This window comes from Falco peregrinus, chromosome 5, assembly GCF_023634155.1.
Source record: "Falco peregrinus isolate bFalPer1 chromosome 5, bFalPer1.pri, whole genome shotgun sequence".
In the NCBI taxonomy this organism is placed as follows: Eukaryota; Metazoa; Chordata; class Aves; order Falconiformes; family Falconidae; genus Falco; species Falco peregrinus.
The window spans coordinates 106617781-106639451 of NC_073725.1; the positions used below are offsets into that span (position 1 = coordinate 106617781).

Here is a 21671-nt window from a genome sequence, read left to right on the forward strand (position 1 = left end):
AATAAAAAAGAGTCAGCGTGCCACAGAGCACTGCATGACAGGAAATGGGTGATGACAGTACTGGAGAAAAGCAACAGAAGACAACTAAAAAGATTCAGATCATAATGATGGGACAAAGTGCTAGAAAAGTTCAGAAGTTAGTTCCCTGAGCCAAGGACAGCAGGGGCAATCCTCTGAGTAGCTAAGGACAAGGTAGCATCACATATTTGTAGAAATTGACAACAAACCCATGAAATACTGGACACCTGCAGGAGAAGCCCTTGCAAGGAAGTGGGAAACTCCTCCCTTTTTTCATGTTCAAAACAGAGAACATAGGCAGAATTTTGTGCTACAGGTCTGCCCCTGCTTAAGTGTGGAAATTACTCTGCTGCTTTGTAAAACTTTTTTTTTTTTTTTTTTTTTAAGCTAACATCATCAAAAGAGAAGTCATTGGGCACCAGGAAGAAGGAACACTGAAGAGCTGGGATGGGGTGGGGGGCAAAATCCTACAGTCCCAGCAGATAATTCCTCCATGAGAGAATGGCTATTTAAGCAGGTGATACTAACTATTTCTAACCACCCTTACTGTAACTGCTGGATACTTTTAATTATATGGCTGGTGTATAGTGAAACTATAGTTATAATTAGTGAAACTAAAGTGTTTTGAATATTATAACTGATATTTAATACTTGTAATTATGATTACTGTGCTAGACTACACAGAAGTTCACCTCAGGTTTTTCTTTCTTGCACACAAGTAATTCAGCCTACATATTTAGGTCTCGCTTCAGCTACATTTTATGAACAGAAATCACTGAGATTGAAGGAATCAATAGATTAACATACTTTTTTTCTGTAGGAAACAAAACATAATTATTGATTCTTATTAGCATTGTCAGAGTGCTTAAGAGGCCTTGCCAGGGACCAGGACTAGGACTCCACAGCAGCTGGTGCTATACAATCAAGAGATCAAAACCCCACTATTCACTGAGAAGAAATAGATCTTAAATGTATATATTGCATGCCTATTAATATAAGTATTTTGTATATTTTTATACACACTGAATGCATGTTTTCTTTAGACTTCTTATTTGCTTACTGAATAAAAGCATCAAAGTTGTATAAAATTATTGAAACACTGCGAAGACCCATCAGCTTGGTTTCAAGCATTCCTAATCACCATGAAGATTAAAGACCACTTATATCCACTACACATTTACTCATAGTTCCACAGAGGACAATTACCCTTTTCCATTAGTGAATAATTATTCACAAGTTCAGTTTGGTGCCCAAGTATGAATAACCAACCATCCAGAGACTGTCAATTATTTTCTGCTTATCTAACTAAGAACAAAACCAGCAACAAGTAATTATCCCAGCAAATTATTAATCATCCAACACAGTCCAAGCAGAGTGAAAGGGAAGGACTGGAGAAAATAATCAGCATCTACAAGCAATATCAAAGACATTGTAGCAGAGGCTATTGTCATTACAAGATGCATGGAGAAAGCGTAAGCTCTCACAACAATAGATGAGGCTTCATTATATCATCGTTATCCTACCTTGGGCATTCTGAAAGGGAAAACAAGGCTCTTGGGTCCATCCCCCAGCAGCCCATAAGAGCAGCAGCACCGACTCCTCACACAACACTGATCCTTGGCCATTTCCCAAGGAATTTTAAGGGATCTCCTCCCACCACCGCTCTTTAATACAGTTTAGCCTATAACGAACGTGCAGTGAAATAGGATATACAGAGGATGCTTAGAGAACAAAGCCAATACAAAAAGTAAGTTACGTGACAAAGGACCTGTATTATTTTTAGCACTTTTAGCTAGCCGGTGGGATGCTGTTTAGAATTACTGTTGGATGCAGACTTATTCATGACTACTAAAAGCGACTAGTCCCCATTGCTGAGGCAATGAGCGAGTTCAGGCAGACTGACGCGGTGGGACAAATCACCTCGCTGTTTGCTCACTTCCAGACCAACGCGTGCCCCTGGAAACACGCAGGTAAGGACCACAACGAACGCCTTGAACTGCGAATTCCAGCTCGGCTTCGGAAGGCAGCGCTCGGGCACGGCGCCATACGGTGACCGGGGGGCAGCGGCGGGCCCCGGCGCCCCCTCACGGCCTGGGGCCGCGTCAGAGCCCCGCGCTTCTGCCGCTGGCTCAGCCGGGGCGGCAGCGCTGTGGAGCGCGTTTGCTTTAAGGAGGGAAAAAAAAAAAAAAAAAAAAAAAAAAAGTCTTTTGCCTACCCCACTCGAAGGCTGGGTGGAAAAGTTAGGGCGCCCCCAGGAAGGGGCGGCTCAGCGCTGGGGCTGGGCCTGCGGCGCCGCTTGCCCCGCTCTGGCAGCCCGCGGGCCCCGTCCCGGCCGCCGTGCGGGAGCGGGCGGGCAGCGGACTTCGGCCCGCCGCCACCCCGGCCCGTTTCGAAACGGCACGAAGTCGCCCCGAGACACCCGTCAGAGAGGCCAAAGGCTGCGTTCCTGCAGGAAGTTCCACCCGCCCCCCTCCCTGCCTCCCCCGCGGACCTCTCCCCCCGCCGGGGCCGGCCCTTCCCGCTCAGGGGCAGCGGGACCGCGGCCGGGAGGGAAGAGGCGCGGGCGGCGGGCGCCCCGTGCTGCGGAGGGGCCGGTCCGGGGCGGCTGGGCGGGAACCGGCCCCGCTCCCGGCCGTTGTGAGGTGCTAGAGCCGCTGCGGGCAACGCCAGAGCGGGGGTGCCTGATGCTCTAGGCCGGCACAGCTGTTCGTTCTGGAAGGGAGGAACGCTGAGGTAAGTAGGCTCGGACAACTTCAGCCGTGGAAATTAACTTACCACAAAGCTGCTGTGAGGGAATGAACTTCCTTACTAGCAAGGCCGAGGAGAAAATGAGTCCAAATAAACTTGTGTACAGTCTGCAGGGGCGACAAGAGCAGGTTTTACCTGAGCCGTTCCTTCTGCCTCATACCTGGGCCTGACAGGATCTGCCGGCGCGGGCAGGTGTGCGGCCAAGGCCCCCGCGCCCCGCTGCGCCGTGCACTGTCCCTGCTGCCGGACACCCCGGGGAGAGGGGCTATTGTACAACTGCCAGAGAGCATCTTGTTTTGCCCCTGGCAAAACAGGACCGGGAGTAAAGCTTCAGCCACAGTGACCCTCTCCTCTTTGTTTCAGGATCGGTTAGAGGAGTAGGATAGCGCTTGTGCAGGAGGACCGTATGGGAGTGGGTGTGGACCAATACGACAAAAGGAATGGTGCTTTGAAACTAGTGTTTTAATCCATCCAATCCAACTGTTTATGTGGGATTTAAATTAAATCGGACTGGCTTGGGTTTTGACCTCTGCACTTCAGAGGTCAAAAGGTTAAAAGCACAGAAATTTGTGAATCACCTGCACACTGATTCTCAAAAGTCACCTGGATATTATGACCAGACACTGTTGACTGACTTTGCTCCCAACTCTCTCATTGCAAGATAAAAATTGTCTCAAAAGTTAACCAGTCATGTTCCATTTGATGTAAACAAACAAAAAAAAAGCGCAAAGAAAAACATGAGTTCACATCTAATCACAAATCTGAGAAATCTGGTGGAGTAGATTCAAAATATTACTACAGTTACTTAAAAGGAGCATTAGATTTAGCTCTCTTGGCTGGTAATTCAGCCTTCTAGGCTTTTTGATTTTTGATGACTTATTTCCAGTTTTATCAAAGAACAGGACAACTCTGACAGGTTAACAGAAATGATGCACAATGCCCTGTAACTTTTATAGATTAGCCACCTCATCTACATACAGAACCATTTCATTACCGTCCATTTTTCAATATGTCCCCTGCTACACATGCAGGATACCTGCATTCCTCTGTTTGTTGTGGACTGTGAGCCCTTTAGTTCCAGAAGTCTAGAAGTAAGGTCCCTGGGCTGAATCCTAGCACTTTTGCTTAGCTTTCTTACAGAGAGTGCAAGACAATTTATTCCTTAGATGCCCTACACAGCCTCTTGCATATCTTTGTCTCCTTTTTGTCTCCCCCTTCCTTAAAAAAAAAAAAAAAGTAGTCAAGTAACACATTTTCCACCTTTCACAGCTTCACTGTTCTTTACAGAAATCTGCTTTCACTTGTGAATCCAAATCAACCTCTGCAGAGTTGCAATGTTAAGTACCCATGGGTTATGTCAGGGTTTATTTTTCATACAAGCCTGATACTGCATTCAGAAATGTGTTACAATGATGCAGAGTCCCAAACACCTAACTTCAGAACTCCACTGCACACTTCTAGCTACCTGGTGTACCATTAGATGTATTATTATATTGTAGGAACAGAATTTTCCTGCCGAGATGCTCCTGCTCTCCTCGCTCTTGTAAGACCCCTGTCTATAGGCCCTGGTTACTAGTAATAGTATCTGTAAACACATACATCTTTAAAATGAGCACCCAATTTTGAAGCTTTAGTGCAATACAATGAATGTGGTTTATGTTGCTATATTCATTTCTGCAAGTTGGTTCACTGATTCCTGAGGAGCATCTTACTACATGTTCATATAGAAGTCATGGTATGTGAGAATGCAAATAAAGACATGCAGTAATATCCAGTAAGGCCCTAAAGACAATTTTTTCTTGTTGGTAAGTAAAGAGCATTCCAATAGAACCGTGTTCTGGAAACCTCCCTATTTCTACATACTTTGTTTTAACATAGCCACTACAATATTTAATAGAGCTGATCATAAAACTATAATTCCCTACTAGGTAAACTGGGTCAGTTTCCCCAGCACATCTCAGAGCCTCAGATAACTACCTATGAGGTTAACAATTTTATTTTTTCCATTTACTGGAAAAAGTACATTCTTGTCGTTTTCAGTTCTTAGGAACACTGCACAAGTTCTAAATACTCTCTCGCAAAAAACCCAGATAAAACTAAGGGATAAGCTGAACACAAAGATGCATTAGATTGATGCTCTCTTGTTCAAAGAGGGATTCCTGCAAAATTCCACAAGACTTCTGTAGGAGAACTTGAACTGTGATAAACCCATACATGCTCATAGAACTACACAGATTATTTTAGAGAGAAGTATCATCATGTTCTAATTTCAGGACTTCATGATCTCAGTTCTTGATACAAGGTTGAACTGTGTTCTGCGAGTCTCAAAGCCTGCACATGTGAGAGGCTCTTAACAAATCAGCTTTTTAAAGGGTTTAGACTGCAGCGTTAGGATTCTATCATAGGGCAAGACAAAAACACTTAGTACTATAATATCAATACTGCCTTTGGAGTGTCACTTGCGATAGTATTTTCAGGAGCCCAGTAGCCACTACTTATGCTGTAGCAAACTGTAGAACTACAGCCTCCAGCGTTATCAGAGTCAGTCAGTCCCTGACTGAACATGATTCCAGGGATTCTGCAGAACCTACCCTCTACACCAAGAGCTAGGTAGGTTGTAAGCTTAACAACCAGCACCCTGGTGAGGAGGTACAGTGATACTTGATGGCATTGCAGATCCCATGCCAAAATAAGCCAGCCAATACTCGTTCCAGAGTGTGTGACCCCTACCTATTTAAATAATTAATGTTGACCATCTGTCAGAACCAAGTCTGAGGGTTTACTACCTCAGGTGTAAAGCTAATCACTTCACCTCATTATGGTGCATCTCTACCAGAAAAACAGAAACAACACACATAGGGACAAAGTATCTTTCCCAGATTATTAAGGCCCAGGCCCATATTCTATTAACCCCATCAGCAATCTGTTGTTCCTGAAACAATAAAAGTCCTGTTACCCACCAGTCCTGCAGAATAAACATAAGTGCTTCGGAATGGTAGCCCTCTTCATCCCAAACAAAACAGAAAACAGACAAAAATATCTCTACCTTTGCATCTTTCTCTACCGTGTTGCATGAAATTGCCAAACCTTTTCTTCCAGGAAAGAATCCTTTAATAGTCTCCACCTGTAAAAGACAACCCTCCAACTTTCACCTGGGATCAGTTTTGAATTAGCCGTGTGAGAATCAGCTGTGTGAACTCTGGGGTCAGACCCATCCCTGGCATCTTTTTTTTATTATTTTTTTAACAAACTGTTCTCCATGGTTTGTTGTTTGTTTTCCAGAAGTTTGAGGGTTTATACAGCCTATTACAAGTTTTCCTAAAAAGAGAAAGAAATGTATCCTTCTTCCCATGCTTTCCCAGAGAGGAAAAAACCCCAAAACACTTTTGCATATGAGATTGTACATCAAATTGTAAATAAATATAGTTGTATGTGGAAGAATTTTAATGTTTATCAGCATCCTGCACCTAATTTTGTTACAGAGTTGGGCCTTAAGGGTTCGTGTATGCTCTCACAAACTTTACATTGCAGAGTTTCACCCAAGACAATCAGTATAGTTCTGTTCCACCTTGTAGTAAGAAAAAAGCTGGTTATTTCAGTGACTCATTAAGGCATGTTTTATTTTAGTGAAAAAAACAGGCATATGAAACTTGAATGTGTGAAAATCAACTTTAACAATGTAATTAATTTCTGAAAAATTAGATTTCACAAACACAATACAGTATTCAATATATTTCCAGGAAAAAGCTTTCTTAATGTCTTTCAGATGGGCAGTGCGTTACAGTGTAACAGCCTCTGGATAGGTTGCCATCTCTAGAACCCAGGGCAACAGCTTAGACAGAAGCCATGGACCAGGGAGAAATACTATTTACAGCCCAAGGATATCTGTTTTCACTAATTGTTTATACCAAGAGGAATGGTTTCAAGAGGAAAGAGCAAGAGAAACGCATTTCAAACTGAGGTCCTGCATTTAGCACCTGAACCTGTGCAACACAGCTAAAACTATGCTGCTTGCAAGGCTCACTGGCTTTTCTGAAGGTAAAAAAATTGCCATTCCTACTCAGCCTAAGGATCTGGTGGTGTTAGACAGCAACTGTAGTCAGAGCACTCCTGGAGGATCTGGGTCTAGTAATAAGGTACGAAGTCACAAATAAACAGATTTTGCCTTTGCCTATTTTAAGAGACAGGCCTCAAAACCTAGCAGTTTTTCACCTTCGGGATAGCTGAAAATTAATTTCAATGTTACACGTTTGTTTTGGAGAGACATTGTCCTAGATTTGGTCTGGCAGAAGGTACAGTGTGCATACTCCTCATTTCCATTGCTGTGAATTGGCTTAGAAGTTTGTGCATTTGTTGTTTTTCTTAAATTCTTACCTACTAGAGGCAGTTGAAGAGAGACTACAAGGTAAGTAAGATTCATGGTTTGGGCAAATACTTGAAAATGAGCTTCATGTACCAGGAACTAGAAGCAAATCAAAATCAGATTGCATGTAATACAAAACAGTATGCCACTTGACTGGTGCATAGACTGCATTAAAAGAATAATAAGAGAGCAAGTTTGAAAGCAGATGTTTATTTGTTTATTGGCATTCTTGTTAACCTTTTGGACAGTGAGAATGGGTAAAGTGTACCAGGTTTACCTGAAAATGACTGACATTTTAGAGTTTGCGCACTGTGTTAATGCTTACATCTTAATTAGGATTTTTGTTTGTTTGTTTTTCTAGGGTAAAACTGGATTTTTATTAGAAATTCTACAAGAGTGATACTATCAGTGAAGATGTCATACTTAATTAAAGGAGTTAAATGTTGCAGTCCTGTGAATCAGATGCACAAAATAACAGGAAATCTGTTTAAAGCACACATATTAAAGAACATATTGGGCATCAATGAACAACAATTCAAAATTTCACGTGCATTATCTCAACTTAGTTCTGAAAAGGCAAACTCTTATAATTATGTCATTGTTGGAGCTGGATCAGCAGGGTGTGTATTAGCCAACAGGCTGACTGAAGACCCTCTCAGTACAGTACTACTTTTGGAAGCAGGCCCTAAAGATACCCTTCTAGGTAGTAAAAGACTGATGTGGAAGATTCATATGCCTGCTGCATTAACATACAACCTCTGTGATGAGAAATATAACTGGTATTACCACACAACATCACAAAAGCATATGGATAACCGAGTTATGTACTGGCCCCGTGGAAGAGTGTGGGGTGGTTCCTCTTCTCTCAATGCTATGGTATACATTCGTGGGCATGCAGAAGATTATAACCGATGGAGCAGGGAAGGGGCTATAGGATGGGACTATGAACATTGCTTGCCCTATTTTAAGAAGGCACAGACACATGAACTGGGGCCAGATCAGTACAGAGGTGGAAATGGACCCCTGTATGTGTCAAGAGGGAAAACAAACCATCCTCTTCATCATGCATTCCTGGAGGCAACCCAACAAGCTGGGTATCCCTTCACAGATGATATGAATGGCTATCAGCAAGAAGGATTTGGCTGGATGGACATGACTATATACCAAGGTAAATCACAGAGGGGTCCTTAAGTAATTTGTATTTCTGACTCACCAGTGGTACTTCTGAAAGCATTTTGGAATATGGACATCTAATCTGCACTGAATGCCATTTGGTTGGAGGAGGTTTTGTCCAGGTTGGAGGAGTTGTCTAGGGAGAGTCAGTCAACCCCACACATCATGACCAGCTCTGCTAACACAAAAAAAGGTGGTTGCCGTGGGTGACTCCACTCTGAGAGGAACAGAGTGCCTGATACATTGACTGGACCCAACCCACAGGGAAGTCTGTTGCCTCCCTGGGGTCCCGGGTAAGGGATGTTATTAGAAAATTCCCTTGTCTGGTACAGCCTTCTGATTATTATCCATTACTGGTTTTCCAAGTGGGCAATGGTGCAGTCCAAACAGCAAGAAGTCCGAGGGCAATCAAGAGAGGACTCAGGGCCTTGGGGTGACTGGTTGAGGGATCACGAGCACAAGTCCTGCCAGTCATGGGGAGTGATAGTACATGTAATTGGGAGATCACACAGATCAATACCTGGAGCCAGGCCTGGCTGAATTTTGGGTTTTTTGATCATGGGTCAGTTTACACGTCACCAGGCCTGCTGGCAACAGACAGGGTTCACCTGTCTCAAAGGGGGAAAAGGATTCTAGGTCTGGAGTTAGTAGGACTCATTGGGAGAGCTTTAAACCAGATTTGAAGGGGGAAGGGAATAAAACCAGGCTCGCTAGAGATGAGCGCAGAGGTGGCATGCCAGTGTTGAAAGCGAGATCAATACCACAAGTAAAGTGCATCTCTGCTAATGCCTGAAGCGTGTGCAACAAACAGGAGGAGCTGGGAGCCGTCATGCAGCAGGAAGACTATGATATAGTCACCATCATGGAAACATGGTGGGTTGACTTGCGTGCCTGCAGTGCTGCAATGGAAAAACTACAAACTTTTCAGAAGGGATAAGCAAGGAAGGAGAGGTGTGTCAGGGAGTGTTTTGATTGCCCAGAGCTTAATGATGGTAATAACAAGGTTGAATGTTTATGGGCAAGAATGAGGGGAAGGCCAACAAGGTGGATATCCTGGTGGAACTACATTATAGACCACCCAACCAGGATGAAGAGGCAGATTAAATATTCTACAGACAGCTGGGAGAAGTGTCATGATCGCTAGCCCTTGTTCTCATGGGGGAATTCAACTTACTGGATGTCCACTGGAAATACAACACAGCAGAGGGGAAACAGTCTAGGAGGTTCCTGGAGTGTGTGGAAAATAACTTCCTGACACAGCTGGTGAGTGAGCCAACCAGGAGAGATGCCCTGCTGGACCTGCTGTTTACAAACAGAGAAGGACTGGTAGGTGATGTGGTGACTGGAGGACATCTTGGGCATAGTGATCATGAGGTGATAGAGTTTTTGATTCTTAGAGAAGTAAGGAGGGAGGTCAGCAGAACTGCTACCTTGGACTTCTGGGGGGAAGACTTTGGCCTGTTTAGGAGTCTGGTCAGCAGAGTCCCTTGGGAGACAGTCCTGAAGGGCCAAGAGGTCCAGGAAGGCTGGGCACTCTTCAGGAAGGAAGTCCTAAAGGTGCAGGAACAGGCCATCCCCATGAGCCAGTGGGGAAGAAGACTGACCTGGCTGAACAGAGAGCTTTGGCTGGAACTCAGGGAAAAAAGAATTTACATCCTTTGGGAGAAGGGGCAGGCAACTCTGGAGGACTATAAGGATGTTGCAAGGTTATGCAGGGAGAAGATTACAAAGGCAAAAGCCCAGCTAGAACTCAAGCTGGCCACTGCCATAAAAGATAATAAAAAATGTTTTTACAAATACATTAGAAACAAAAGGAGGGCCAAGGGTAATCTCCATCCTTTACTGGATGCAGCAGGGAACATTGCCACAAAGGATGAGGAAAAGGCTGAGGCACTCAATGCTTTCTTTGCCTTGGTCTCTAATAGCAAGACTAGTTACCCTCTGGGTACTCAGCCTCCTGAACTGGAAGACAGGGACAAGGATGAGCAGAATGAAGTTCCATATCCAGGAGGAAATAGTTAGTGACCTGCCGCTGCACTTGGACATGCATAAATCTATGGGGCCAGATGGGATCTACCCAAGGGTACCAAGGGAGCTGGCAAAAGAACTCACCAAGCCACTCTCCATCATTTATCAACAGTCCTGGCTAACTGGGGAGGTCCCAAAAGACTGGAGGTCAGCCAGTGTGATGCCCATCTACAAGAAGGGCTGAAAGGAGGATCTGGGGAACTAAAAGCCTGTCAGCCTGACCTTGGTGCCAGGGAAGGTTATGGAGCAGATCATCCTGAATGCCATCATATGGCACATGCAGGACAACCAGGGAATCAGGCCCAGCCAATGTGGATTTATGAAAGGCAGATCCTGCTTGAGAAACCTGATCTCCTTCTACAGCAAGATGACCCACCTAGTGGATGAGGGAAAGGCTGTGGATGATGCCTACCTAGACTTTAGTAAAGCTTTTGACACTGCCTTCCACAGCATTCTCCTGGAGAAACTGGCTGCTCATGGCTTGGATGGGTATAGTGTTTGCTGGGTAAAAAGCTGGCTGGGTGGCTGAGCCTAAGGAGGGATGGTGAATGGGACAGCTGAACATGAGCTGGCAGCATGCCCAGGTGGCCAAGATGGCCAGCAGCATCCTGGCCTGTATCCAAAACAGTGTGGCCAGCAGGACAAGGGCAGTGACTGTCCCCCTGCACTCAGCACTGGTGAGGCCGCACCTCAAATCCTGTGTTTGCTTTTGGGCCCCTCACTACAAGAGAGACATTGAGGTGCTGGAGCGTGTCCAGAGAAGGACAACAGGGCTGGGGAAGGGTCTGGAGCACAAGGCTTGTGAGGAGCAGCTGAGGGAACTGGGGTTGTTTAGTCTGGAGAAAAGGAGGCTTGGGGGGGGACCTTATTGCTCTTTACAACTACCTGAAAGGCTGTAGGCAGGTGGGGTATAAGTCTTTTCTTCCTGATAACAAGGGACAGAACAAGAGGAAATGCCCTTAAGCTGTGTCAGGGGAGGTTTTAGATTGGGTATTATGAAAAAATACTTCAGTGAGAGGGTGGTGAAGGCACCTGAAGGCACAGGCTGCCCAGGGAGGTGGTGGAATCACTGTATCTGGAAGTGTTCAAAAAACACATAGATGCGGTGCTTAGAGACATGGTTTAGTGGCGGACTTGGCAGTCCTGGGTAAACAGTTGGACTTGATGATCTCAAAGATCTTTTCCAACCTAAGTGATTCTACGATTCTATGGTTGTTTAGATTACTCTAGAACACTATGTTAACACTCTGTTCATTTCACGGTAGCTTGCTCTCAGTCTAGTGTATTTCATTGAAAACTGCATTGGCATGCCAAGTCTTGATTCATAGTTCAATTTGTGATGCAGAGTAGATTTTCAGAATGTGATTGTGAAATTTGTTATGTTATAATAAAACATTTAGTTGTTTGTATCAAATCATATTTGCTTTGAAGTCTATAAACTCTATGAAGGTTTTCCCTCTGTAAACAACTTGATGGTTATTGGCCAAAATCTTGAGGAATACTGAGCATGACTACTTTGATGTTTAATGTAAATACATATTGTAGGTCAAAGATGGAGCACAGCTAGTGCTTACCTTCGCCCAGCCATGTCACGCCCAAATTTGTCAGTTGAAGAGAAGACACTTGTAACAAAAATCTTGTTTGAAGGAACAAAATCTATTGGTGTTGAGTATGTGAGAAAAGGACAAAGGAAAAAGGTAAGAGATTTTTATTTTGCAGTATGAAAGGTATGAGTCAAAGCAAAATTAAATATTTTTTTAAAAGAACTCTTATTGTAAGTGGCACTTTGCTACGCAAAAGTCTGCTTTCAGAGGCTATGTTGTCTCTTCCAGTACATGATTCCTTGTCTTTACTTTTTTACATGTCCTTATTTTACAGTAGGTGATATTTCAGCTGTATTGATTTAGAGATTAACATCTCCATTATATTTCAGTCTCTCAGTACGGAGGGGGCAAGCCATAACTTGATGTTATGCAAGTGTTGTGTAAGGTTTCTGGCTGGAACCTATGGTGCAATCATGCACTGTCTCAGCGTATTGACTAGTGTGCTGAAATGCTGATGTTTCTGAAAATTTTGTTCTGGAATAGGAAAATCTGTAAAAGCTAGATACTGAAATCTGAATGGCTCAAGGGATAAAAAATGAGTCGTTCACTCCTACTTTGCCATCATGTATTGTGTTTTGGGATAGTAATGATTAAACATAATGATGAAATGGGCCTTATGGTTTGTGGAATGAGTATTTTTCAGTCTCAGTCAACCTTTCATTGAACATGTGATCATGTGGAAGGAAGCTTGAATTGCCATTATAACTTAACTCAGGATAAACAGTTAATTTTGTGCAGCTTTCAATCCATGGACTTCTATAAAACCTAAAACATTCTAATTTCCCTTAACTCTTTAAAATTACAGCTGATTATGGAGTATGTCATTACAAAATTGCCTAAAAGGGATTTGTATGTTAATAACTTCAGTCACAAACAATTATAAACCAATTTAAAAGTGAAATAGTAATATCCTAAAGAGAGGGGAGTATAAATTTTAACATTTTGAGTTCAGTAAGGCTTACAGGACTCAACAGACAAGTGTTCTGTGACTGAACACCTGCTAAAAGTTAAAATGCAGTATAAATAAGCTTATGCATATTTTCTAATGCACAAACCAAATCTGTTGTTTTCTAAGTGAATTGGTAATGATAATCATTTTAACAATGTAGAACAAAAGTTGCAGAAAATTTAATTGATTTCATGAGCTATTAAATGGCTACAAAACCAGTGTCTATACTTGCTGTTCCTGTGCTATTATCAAGATTAATTTTGTTGAAGAAAGTCTTGGAAAGCTAATTTCATATGATCAAAGACTTTCTGAATACTGGACTGCTTTAACTGCAAAATTCTTTAAGTGCTATGAATTTTCATACATATTAATACATGTATGAATTATACATAATGAATGATATATTGGGGTTGTTCAACCTGGCAAAGAAAAGGCTCCGGGGGGACCTTACAGCAGCCTCCCAATACCTAAAGGGGGCCTACAAGAAAGCTGGGGGACTTTTTTACAAGGGCACGTAGTGGTATGACATGGGGTAATGGCTTTAAACTGAAAGAGGGTGGATTTAGATTAGATATTAGGAAGGAATTCTTTACTGTGGGGGTGGTGAGACACTGGCACAGTTTGCCCAGGGCAGCCGTGGATGCCCCATCCCTGGCAGTGCTCAAGGCCAGGCTGGATGGGGCCTGGAGCAACCATGGCAGGGGTCTTGGAACTAGATGATCTTTAAGGTCCCTTCCAACCCAGACCATTCTATGATTGTATGATATATATTTATAGCACGTATCATAAAATGTACACCTTCAAAGTATTTCCCTTCCTGTTTTTTTTTCTCCCAACATCAAAATTGTAGGACTTGTCTGCTTGTACTTTCTGGAAAATTTTATATCTGAAAGAATGGAAGAGCTAATAATTTTTTTACATTACTAATGTCAAGATGAAATGATTACATTAAGGCATTTTTGTTTTTACAGTCTGTTTTAGGTAGGATCTCCTTTACATCAGTCATCAGTAAAGTTAAAAGATGATCAAAACCTGATTCAAGCATGATTCAAAACCTGTTCATCAAGGCTGTGACTTAAATGTTATTTCAGTGGACACTGGGGTCCCAGACTGCTCCCAGTAAGCCCTCTGACAAAAGCAGGGAAAGTAGACTGAACATTGCTGGAGTTTCTGAGTTCAGAGTCAAGCAGAAAAGTGTATTTAGAGGGGAAAAATATTTTTAATGTATCGTAGACAAAATAACCCATGCAAAAATATTTCAAGGTCAGTTTTTCCTCTCTGCATGTTAGCTTTAAGCACAATGAAAGACTGTATATTGGCTAGGAATAACTACAGTGGTGACTTTGCAATGAGCGTAGACCAAATGAGCATCATTTGAATATACCTGGAACAAATTGGCACCAGTTCTCTGTGTACCACAGAAAATATAAGTTACATTTGTATAACATGCAAAATACAGATCTAGTATTGATTCAGCAGTCACAGATACTCTGTGTATTAGTCTTAACATACTAATGATTGCCTGGAGCAAAACATGAACAAAAAAAATGAACACAAAGTATCAGCAATGGCTATCTATTGACAATATCAGCTAAATAGTGTGGAAACAATTTATCAGAAGTTATCTCCGTGCTACATTTTTATTTTATGACTAGCACCAGTCTCATTCGCCATTATTCTTTATAGCTGAGATGTCATTCAAAAAGGGCAGGATTACTACAAGTTAATACACACTCAATGCTAATTTGTTAATCCTTCACCATACTGCAGGGAAAAATTAGCACTTTTTAATGTTCCTTTAGAAGGTAAATGTCTCTTCTGAAATAAAAACAAGCAGCTACTCACGATAGCACCTTACATTCTACAAAAGTGGAGAATGCAGATGAGCAATACAGGATAGGTTTCCTTGAACTTTTGTGAATTTTGCTTGCTAATGAGAGGAAATTCAGGGGCATAATTGCACACCTCGTCTATTTTCTCCTCACTGTGGCCACACTGATATATTAGAATTCAGATAAATGTTATGGTATTACTTTTGCAAATGCGTATCACTTTAAAACATTGAACCAGCTTAGATAGCATTATAATTTGCATTCAATATAAATTATTGCTTACTTTGTGTTTCTTCTGTGGTGCCGTTGTTCTTTCCTAAGGACAGGTGAATCTTGAATCTTTTTCTAACATGCAAGAGTTACTCTTCAGTTTGTAATCAACTCTTTAACTCAGTGTATACAAAGGATACCCGTATTTCAACAGGCAGTATCTGTGCACCTAGGAGGACGGAGCGCATCCTTTGTGTGTGTGTTCATGAGCCATCGCACTGGAATACTAGGGAATAGTCTGAACAAGGTTGGATTAACCCACATCATTGTCTTTCAAAGAGTAAAAGGAAAAGGAGGAGGGTATCGATACTTCTCACTCCACACAGTTTTCTCTTTTAATAGTGAAAAGCACTGAGAGGAGTAGTTCTGATCCTACATTTAAGAGATGTGGCAACAGGGAAGAGGTAGGACCCAGAAACAAATGACACAGAAGGATTTTGGTACTGCTAAATAAGAATATTTTGGGGCAGAAATCCTTGGAAAGGTGTGCCAAAACCACTTGCAGAGAAGGTTCTAGAAAAAGAACTGTCTAGCACAGAAAACAGTCAAAGGCAGAGGACTGGTTCAGCAGCCTATATCATGACCAGCTTAGGGCTCAGACTCAAACTGTTTGATGAAAACTCTGTCAGCAAAACAGTATTGTATCTATGCCTGCAGTCAGAGTTTTCTCAGTAGTACTTTAGTGGTTGACGGGCTTCTGAGGACTACAATGAGCTAAGAAACCAAACATTAGTCTTGGCTGAACTAAGAAGATAAGCTCTTGAGAAATTTTAAGCTAGCATGTCTCTGAATTCAAAGTCTTCCTTAAGAGTTTCAGTTTTAATTTACAAACCGTTACTGAAAACAAAAGACATGCTTAGCTGACTGATCCAAGTGTCATAGGTACTTTTTTTTCCTGGTAAGTAGCACAGGCGTTTATTTGCAGCCATGGTACTGGCTGAGCTGAATGTTGTGTGCCATTCAGCTTGAACAGATTGTAAACATGGGAATAAATACAGAAATGATCAAAGTGAAAGCTTGATCATTTCTCTGCAGAAACTTCTGGCAAGATAGCAATACATGTAGAATGAGAAATGTGTGAGGGAAGGGTGTCTAATGTGGATCAGAATAGCACGTTTGAACAGAAGCTCTTGACGTGTTGCTTGCATTGAGATCAGACTTAATAATGTTAGGACTTTTGTGCTCATTTCCTTTTAGGCTTTTGCCAGTAAAGAAGTTATTTTAAGTGGAGGTGCCATAAATTCTCCACAGCTGCTTATGTTGTCTGGGATTGGCAATGCAGATGATCTAAAAAAACTGGGGATTCCTGTTGTTTGCCATCTTCCTGGTAATTTTATTATTTATTTTAACCTTACATCTTCCTATGGATAAAATTCAAAGACCATTAAATGAAAAGAATCCATGAAAATCAGTTGTCTTTGTGTCAGGTTGTGTGGACAGAAACTTAAGTGTTACAAATCAGTGGAAACATGCATTGATTTTTAGAACTGAGCAATAACCTCCTACACTTTCTTCACTACATTTGATAGTGAAATCCATCTTTCTGAAAAATGCCACTGAGTACTTCTAAATTAAAGCAGCCTACTTATTATTTAGAATTTTGAATGAGTTTTGATCCACAACAGATTATATACATTCCCACTGTCCTATATTATCAAAGGCAGAAGGAATAACATGAACTTTTCCTTAAAACTAGAAAAGCTAGTACTGTATTTAGAAGTCATATCTGGCAATTTTAGAACAAGTGACATGTCTGCCATTTAACTTTCTATTTTCATTCTAGTTATGCTATGTTTATGTAAAACCTTATTCTGACATGAGCAAAAGGCTGATATGACTCATGGTCTTGGTCTTAGTCATCACTGCCATTGTAAGAGGTTAGTTTAGTTCCCATTTATGCTGTTTTCTAGTTGCAAATGTTGTGTATAATTGTTCTGTGTGAAATAACTTTTTTTTTTTTTTTCCCCCTTCTACTCCTTCCTCACCCTTTCTCCTCCCCTTCAGGGGTAGGCCAGAACCTTCAGGATCATTTAGAAGTGTACGTCCAGCAAAAGTGCACCAAACCTATTACTCTATATAACGCACAGAAGCCAGTTAACATGGTGAGGATTGGTCTAGAATGGCTTTGGAAGTTTACAGGTATGAATCAAAGTATGCTATCATTCTACCATTGATTATTTTAGAATTAGTACAGCCTTTTTATCCATGAATTTCAAAGTCTGGGAGCCTTCATAGATGATTTTTTTCATGTTCTGGGAAATAACCGGAGCTCACAAATGGACTTGAGCTATTTATTTTCTTCTAAATCAGAATATTTTAAAACAGTTATTATACCTTAGGTAACAAGACAGAGCTTTGTACACTTTAAAAACTTTTTTATGTCTTTCTTATTTAAGAAAAATTCTAGATTTAAAAATCAGTGCTATTGAGAAAACCTGTTGTAAAAAAATAAAGGAAAAATTGTATTTAAAATAAATACCATGTCAATAAAAACATATTGTTGAACTGAATTAAGTTTTCTGTGTAATTGCCTCCCCAAAATTAGTTTGTTTCTCCATTCAGAACCCTTGTAAGTAAATCAGAAGTGACTTTTGTTAAAATGAAACACTTATTTTCAGTAACCCAGCTGTAAATTGTACCTTAAAAAGAATCTGTAAAAGTAATCCTTGAAATCAGTAAAATAGTTTGGACAAAGTTGAGATCTTCATCACTTGCTGAATTACTATGTTAGTATTTGACAACTCTTACTGGGTATATGTGGCTTATTACTGTGCAAGTAAACATTGAGGGCTAATTTATGGTTTTAAATGGATGTGAAAATAACATAACGAGGTGCATTGCAGGCTCTTCATCTTTCCCCTTCAGGCTAGGTACTGTGGATGGATCTGCCTGTTACATGTGACTGATGGGATAACTGTACCGCATGCCGTTGAGTGTGCAGTGCAGTAATATCAGGATGCTGCAGTCAATTCCCTCCACACCTGTTAGGATCCTGGGACCAAATCTGCCTATGGAGTTAGACCCTAGGCCTGCCAGTTACAGTGAGATAACTGTAACATCCCACTTTCAAATAAGTGGGATTTCCAAAGCTATGCATATTTATATTTATCTAGTGATTAAAAAGCAGATGAAAGTGATGCATATTGCTTAAATTACAAGCTGCTCATAATGGATTTGCATTCCTTGCCATTGCCACCGTATATATATAAATTATTCATAGTAGTGAAACCAAGGGTTAAGAAGGAAATTCTTGCTTTTTTGAGGTCTTTTAATGGCATTTTCTCTCTCATTTACACTCTCTAGGTGAGGGAGCCACTGCCCACTTGGAATCTGGTGGTTTTATCCGAAGTGAACCAGGGGTTCCTCACCCCGACATTCAGTTCCACTTTCTCCCTTCCCAGGTTATTGATCATGGTCGTGTTGCTTCTACAATGGAAGCTTACCAGGTGAATTGTTGAAGAACATATTCCAGTAATGTTCTGTAGCAATAAGCAAGGAGGCTTGCACTTTATTTTAAATATTGGTAATTTGGCTATATACTGAAAAAGACTTATTTCAGTATAATACAAAATTGCCAGCTTGACTTCCTACATTGGGGGAAAACCAGCAGCTTTTTATTTGCTATTGCTACCAAAATTATGTTACTTTTCATCTCTGGGAAAGCAGGCGAGTATTGAACTGCTGTTTAAGAATTTGCACTACTGAAGTACCATAGTGTTACTGATTAGGACACCATTGTGCTAGATGCTGTACAGAACTAAAACAAGGTGTTGTCTGTTCCACTGCAGTTTAGACAGAGATTTAAGTGTGAATGTCTGAGGCCACTCATCTATTCATTGGCATAAATCCAAACCCCATTTTAGACTATGATCTTGATCCAAAAGTCTATGCTAATGCTGGGGAACTGTTACTGAATATACCTGTTTCTTCTTGCTAATCTCTTTTCTTCAGCGATGATAGTAATTTGTTTTGATTGCTGATTGTATTAGAATGCTCTGCTACTGCTAAATTGGAATGGTTGTATTTTAAATTAAAAGAACAGCTGTAAGTTGCTAAGACAGGTATATTCCCTTCCCCTTACGGAATATCATAAATTACAACAAACTTATGTAAAATGCAAAAATGTTCAATGGCATTTTCCATTATCTCCCTTTAACATTTACATTTGCTGAATTTGTAAAGACTGTCCAAATTGAAAAAAAAAAAAAAATCATACCAAATTTGGGAAAATATCTGGTGGGATTGTGTCACGAGTATAGCATGCGTGTTGCAGGTCCACGTGGGACCCATGAGGAGCACAAGTGTGGGCTGGCTAAAGCTGAAGAGCACAGACCCAAACGACCATCCTATCATTGAGCCAAACTACTTGTCAACAGGTAAATGCAACCTCTCCTTGCTCTGGTGTCAGCCTGTTTCCTGCCTGTTTCAGTAGCAGATTTTCATATCTACTCAACACCTATTCAGAAGTGCTGGTTGGTGCATTGCTACTTATTTCTCATCTATAAAAGTCAGTATCAAAAGAGGCCGTTGTGCAAAGCACTGTGTAAACCAAACAGAATTCCCTGCTGGTAATGCAGTCAGGGTTCTTGGTGTTTGCTGCATCACGCTGTTCATTTCACCCCCTCCCCTCTCTCATGAAAGAATGGATCTTGTTTGCTTCTTTGTGCTGACAGTAGTGTCCTTGGCTAGATAGTGGGTATAGAGAAATACAGAGCAATTCTTCATATCTCACTTGTTCCTTTTTGGGAATTGGCAATATAAATGACAGTTTTGTTCACAGTGAATGTAAATATCTGTGACTTTGAAAAACATCCTATTTTACTATGGCTTTGAGAGAGTTTGCCTCCAACCCTTTTTCTTTGATGCTGTTTTTTTCTGTTATGCATTCCGTATGTATTACTAAATTAAGGATGTACTTACAGTTTTCTTATTTTCTCTCCATACAGAAAGAGATATTGGGGAATTCCGCCAGTGCGTCAAGTTGACCAGAGAGATCTTTGCTCAGAAAGCTTTTGAAAAATTTCGTGGGCCTGAAATTCAACCAGGAAACAATGTTCAGTCTGACAAAGAAATAGATGCTTTCATAAGACAGAGAGCTGACAGCGCTTATCATCCTTCCTGCACCTGTAAAATGGGTCAGCTTTCAGATAGCACTGCTGTAGTTGATCCCCAAACAAAAGTAATTGGTGTTGAAAACTTGCGAGTAGTAGATGCTTCAATAATGCCCAGTGTTGTCAGTGGAAATTTGAATGCCCCAACTATTATGATAGCAGAGAAAGCTGCAGATATAATTAAGGGCCTCCCATCACTTCAGGAGAAAAATGTTCCTGTATATAAGCCCAAGACCTTGAAAACACAGAGATAAACAAATGTTCTCATCCTTTCACATCTTTAGCTACTTAGGCTTTCAAGAGCATGTTGCTATCTCTTACTGAACATGCCAAAAAAAACCCCAAACATGCAAAACAACATATCCTATTAAAATAACTATTAATTTGAACCATTCTCTTATATTAGACTACCTATTCACTTTTTTTTTAATCAGTTAGCTTAAGCTGCTTATTTTAGTTAAATATAACCTTTTGTGGCACAACTCAGATTTTTTTGTTGAAGAGAAGCTATTTCTAAATGACAAGACCGTTGTGCACATAAGCCAGAAATACAGTGCAGTTTTATGAAGAAAGGAAGAGATTATATGTGCTATTTTGAAAATCATTATGGTATACCTTGTTATTTAAAGGAAAGATTTTAACTGCTGTGAGAGTGTTACCCAGGATAGCAGCTAGCAGTAATCCTCACATCCTGCAAAGAATGGTTAAGCAAACTTAAGCATTTATGTAATTTCATATTTGCAGGCCAAATTAGTTCATATCAGAATTCACAGGAGGGAGCAGAACCTGCACATGTTCAGTATTTCTCAAATGTGATTTTTTTATGAGAGGAATGCACAGTTTAGAGATCCTCACTTGAAAGTTAGACTTCAGCATGCTTAGCAGTCTTAACTCTATAGTATTCAAAAATAAGACAAATGTATTTATCAGAAAATTACTTTTCTAAAAAATGCAGAACAGGAGCTGATATTTGTAAAAATATATTGGAAAACTGGAACTCCTCCTTGGGTTTTTTTTGCAAGGAGCTTAGCAGAATTCAGTTCACAAATTAAGCTCATTAATTGTACCACTTCATCATTTAGCCCAGTAAGAGTTCTGCACTTTCTATAACATCCTTAAAGTTACTGGTCTTTGTTCTAAGATAAATGTTTGCAAAAGATATTTCTCAGCAAACATTCTGAATAGTGCCTTGCTATCACTCAAATTTTACTAAAAAAAATTACAGCCAAGCTAGATTTAAAATGAAAAGTTACTCAACTGCGTAAGGCCAGATATTGATGATACAGGAACAGGTGTTTTTAAATTAGAAGGCAAGTAACTTAATCAGTGAACCAATGCTATATTTTAGTTAGAACTTAAGTCTTTGTTTTATTATCTTCAGATGTGTAAAACAAAATACATGATCTTTCATGGCTCTTTTCTGTCAATCTAATTTTCAGATAATGATTTAAAGAAAATAAATCTAAAGAAACTGAACTCATTGAATGAAGTTGAATCCATTGAATTGTTTGGATTTATTAAGTATTCCAAAATAACTTGCTGACTAAGCAGCTGTCAAATTATAAAGTAAAAGCT

General features: G+C 40.7%; 1 protein-coding gene and 1 long non-coding RNA gene across 5 annotated transcripts in view; one reads left to right on the top strand and one right to left on the bottom strand.

The window, feature by feature from the left end:
- The window catches only part of LOC114011410 (uncharacterized), a 35057-nt gene extending 32687 nt beyond the window's left edge, over positions 1-2370 (bottom strand). For 2 of the 3 annotated variants that reach the window (XR_008747636.1, XR_008747635.1), the window contains exon 1: positions 2234-2370. This is a non-coding gene — a long non-coding RNA (uncharacterized LOC114011410). Of the gene's footprint in view, positions 1-1938; positions 2039-2233 lie in introns of those variants that run through there. The other variant, XR_008747637.1, reaches the window with a different exon arrangement.
- CHDH (choline dehydrogenase) lies at positions 1970-21576 on the top strand. 2 transcript variants are annotated; one of them, XM_055806934.1, is made up of 8 exons: positions 1970-1988; positions 7491-8297; positions 11876-12027; positions 16183-16312; positions 16990-17124; positions 18289-18431; positions 19259-19361; positions 19932-21576. In XM_055806934.1, the coding sequence occupies exons 2-8, from the start codon at positions 7544-7546 to the stop codon at positions 20348-20350; spliced, it is 1836 nt and encodes a 611-aa protein (XP_055662909.1). In that variant the 5' UTR covers positions 1970-1988; positions 7491-7543; the 3' UTR covers positions 20351-21576. The 2 variants fall into 2 exon arrangements, with proteins under 2 accessions (XP_055662909.1, XP_005234826.1); XM_005234769.4 differs by lacking the exon at positions 1970-1988 and adding an exon at positions 2560-2751.
- Positions 21577-21671: the final 95 nt, after the last annotated feature.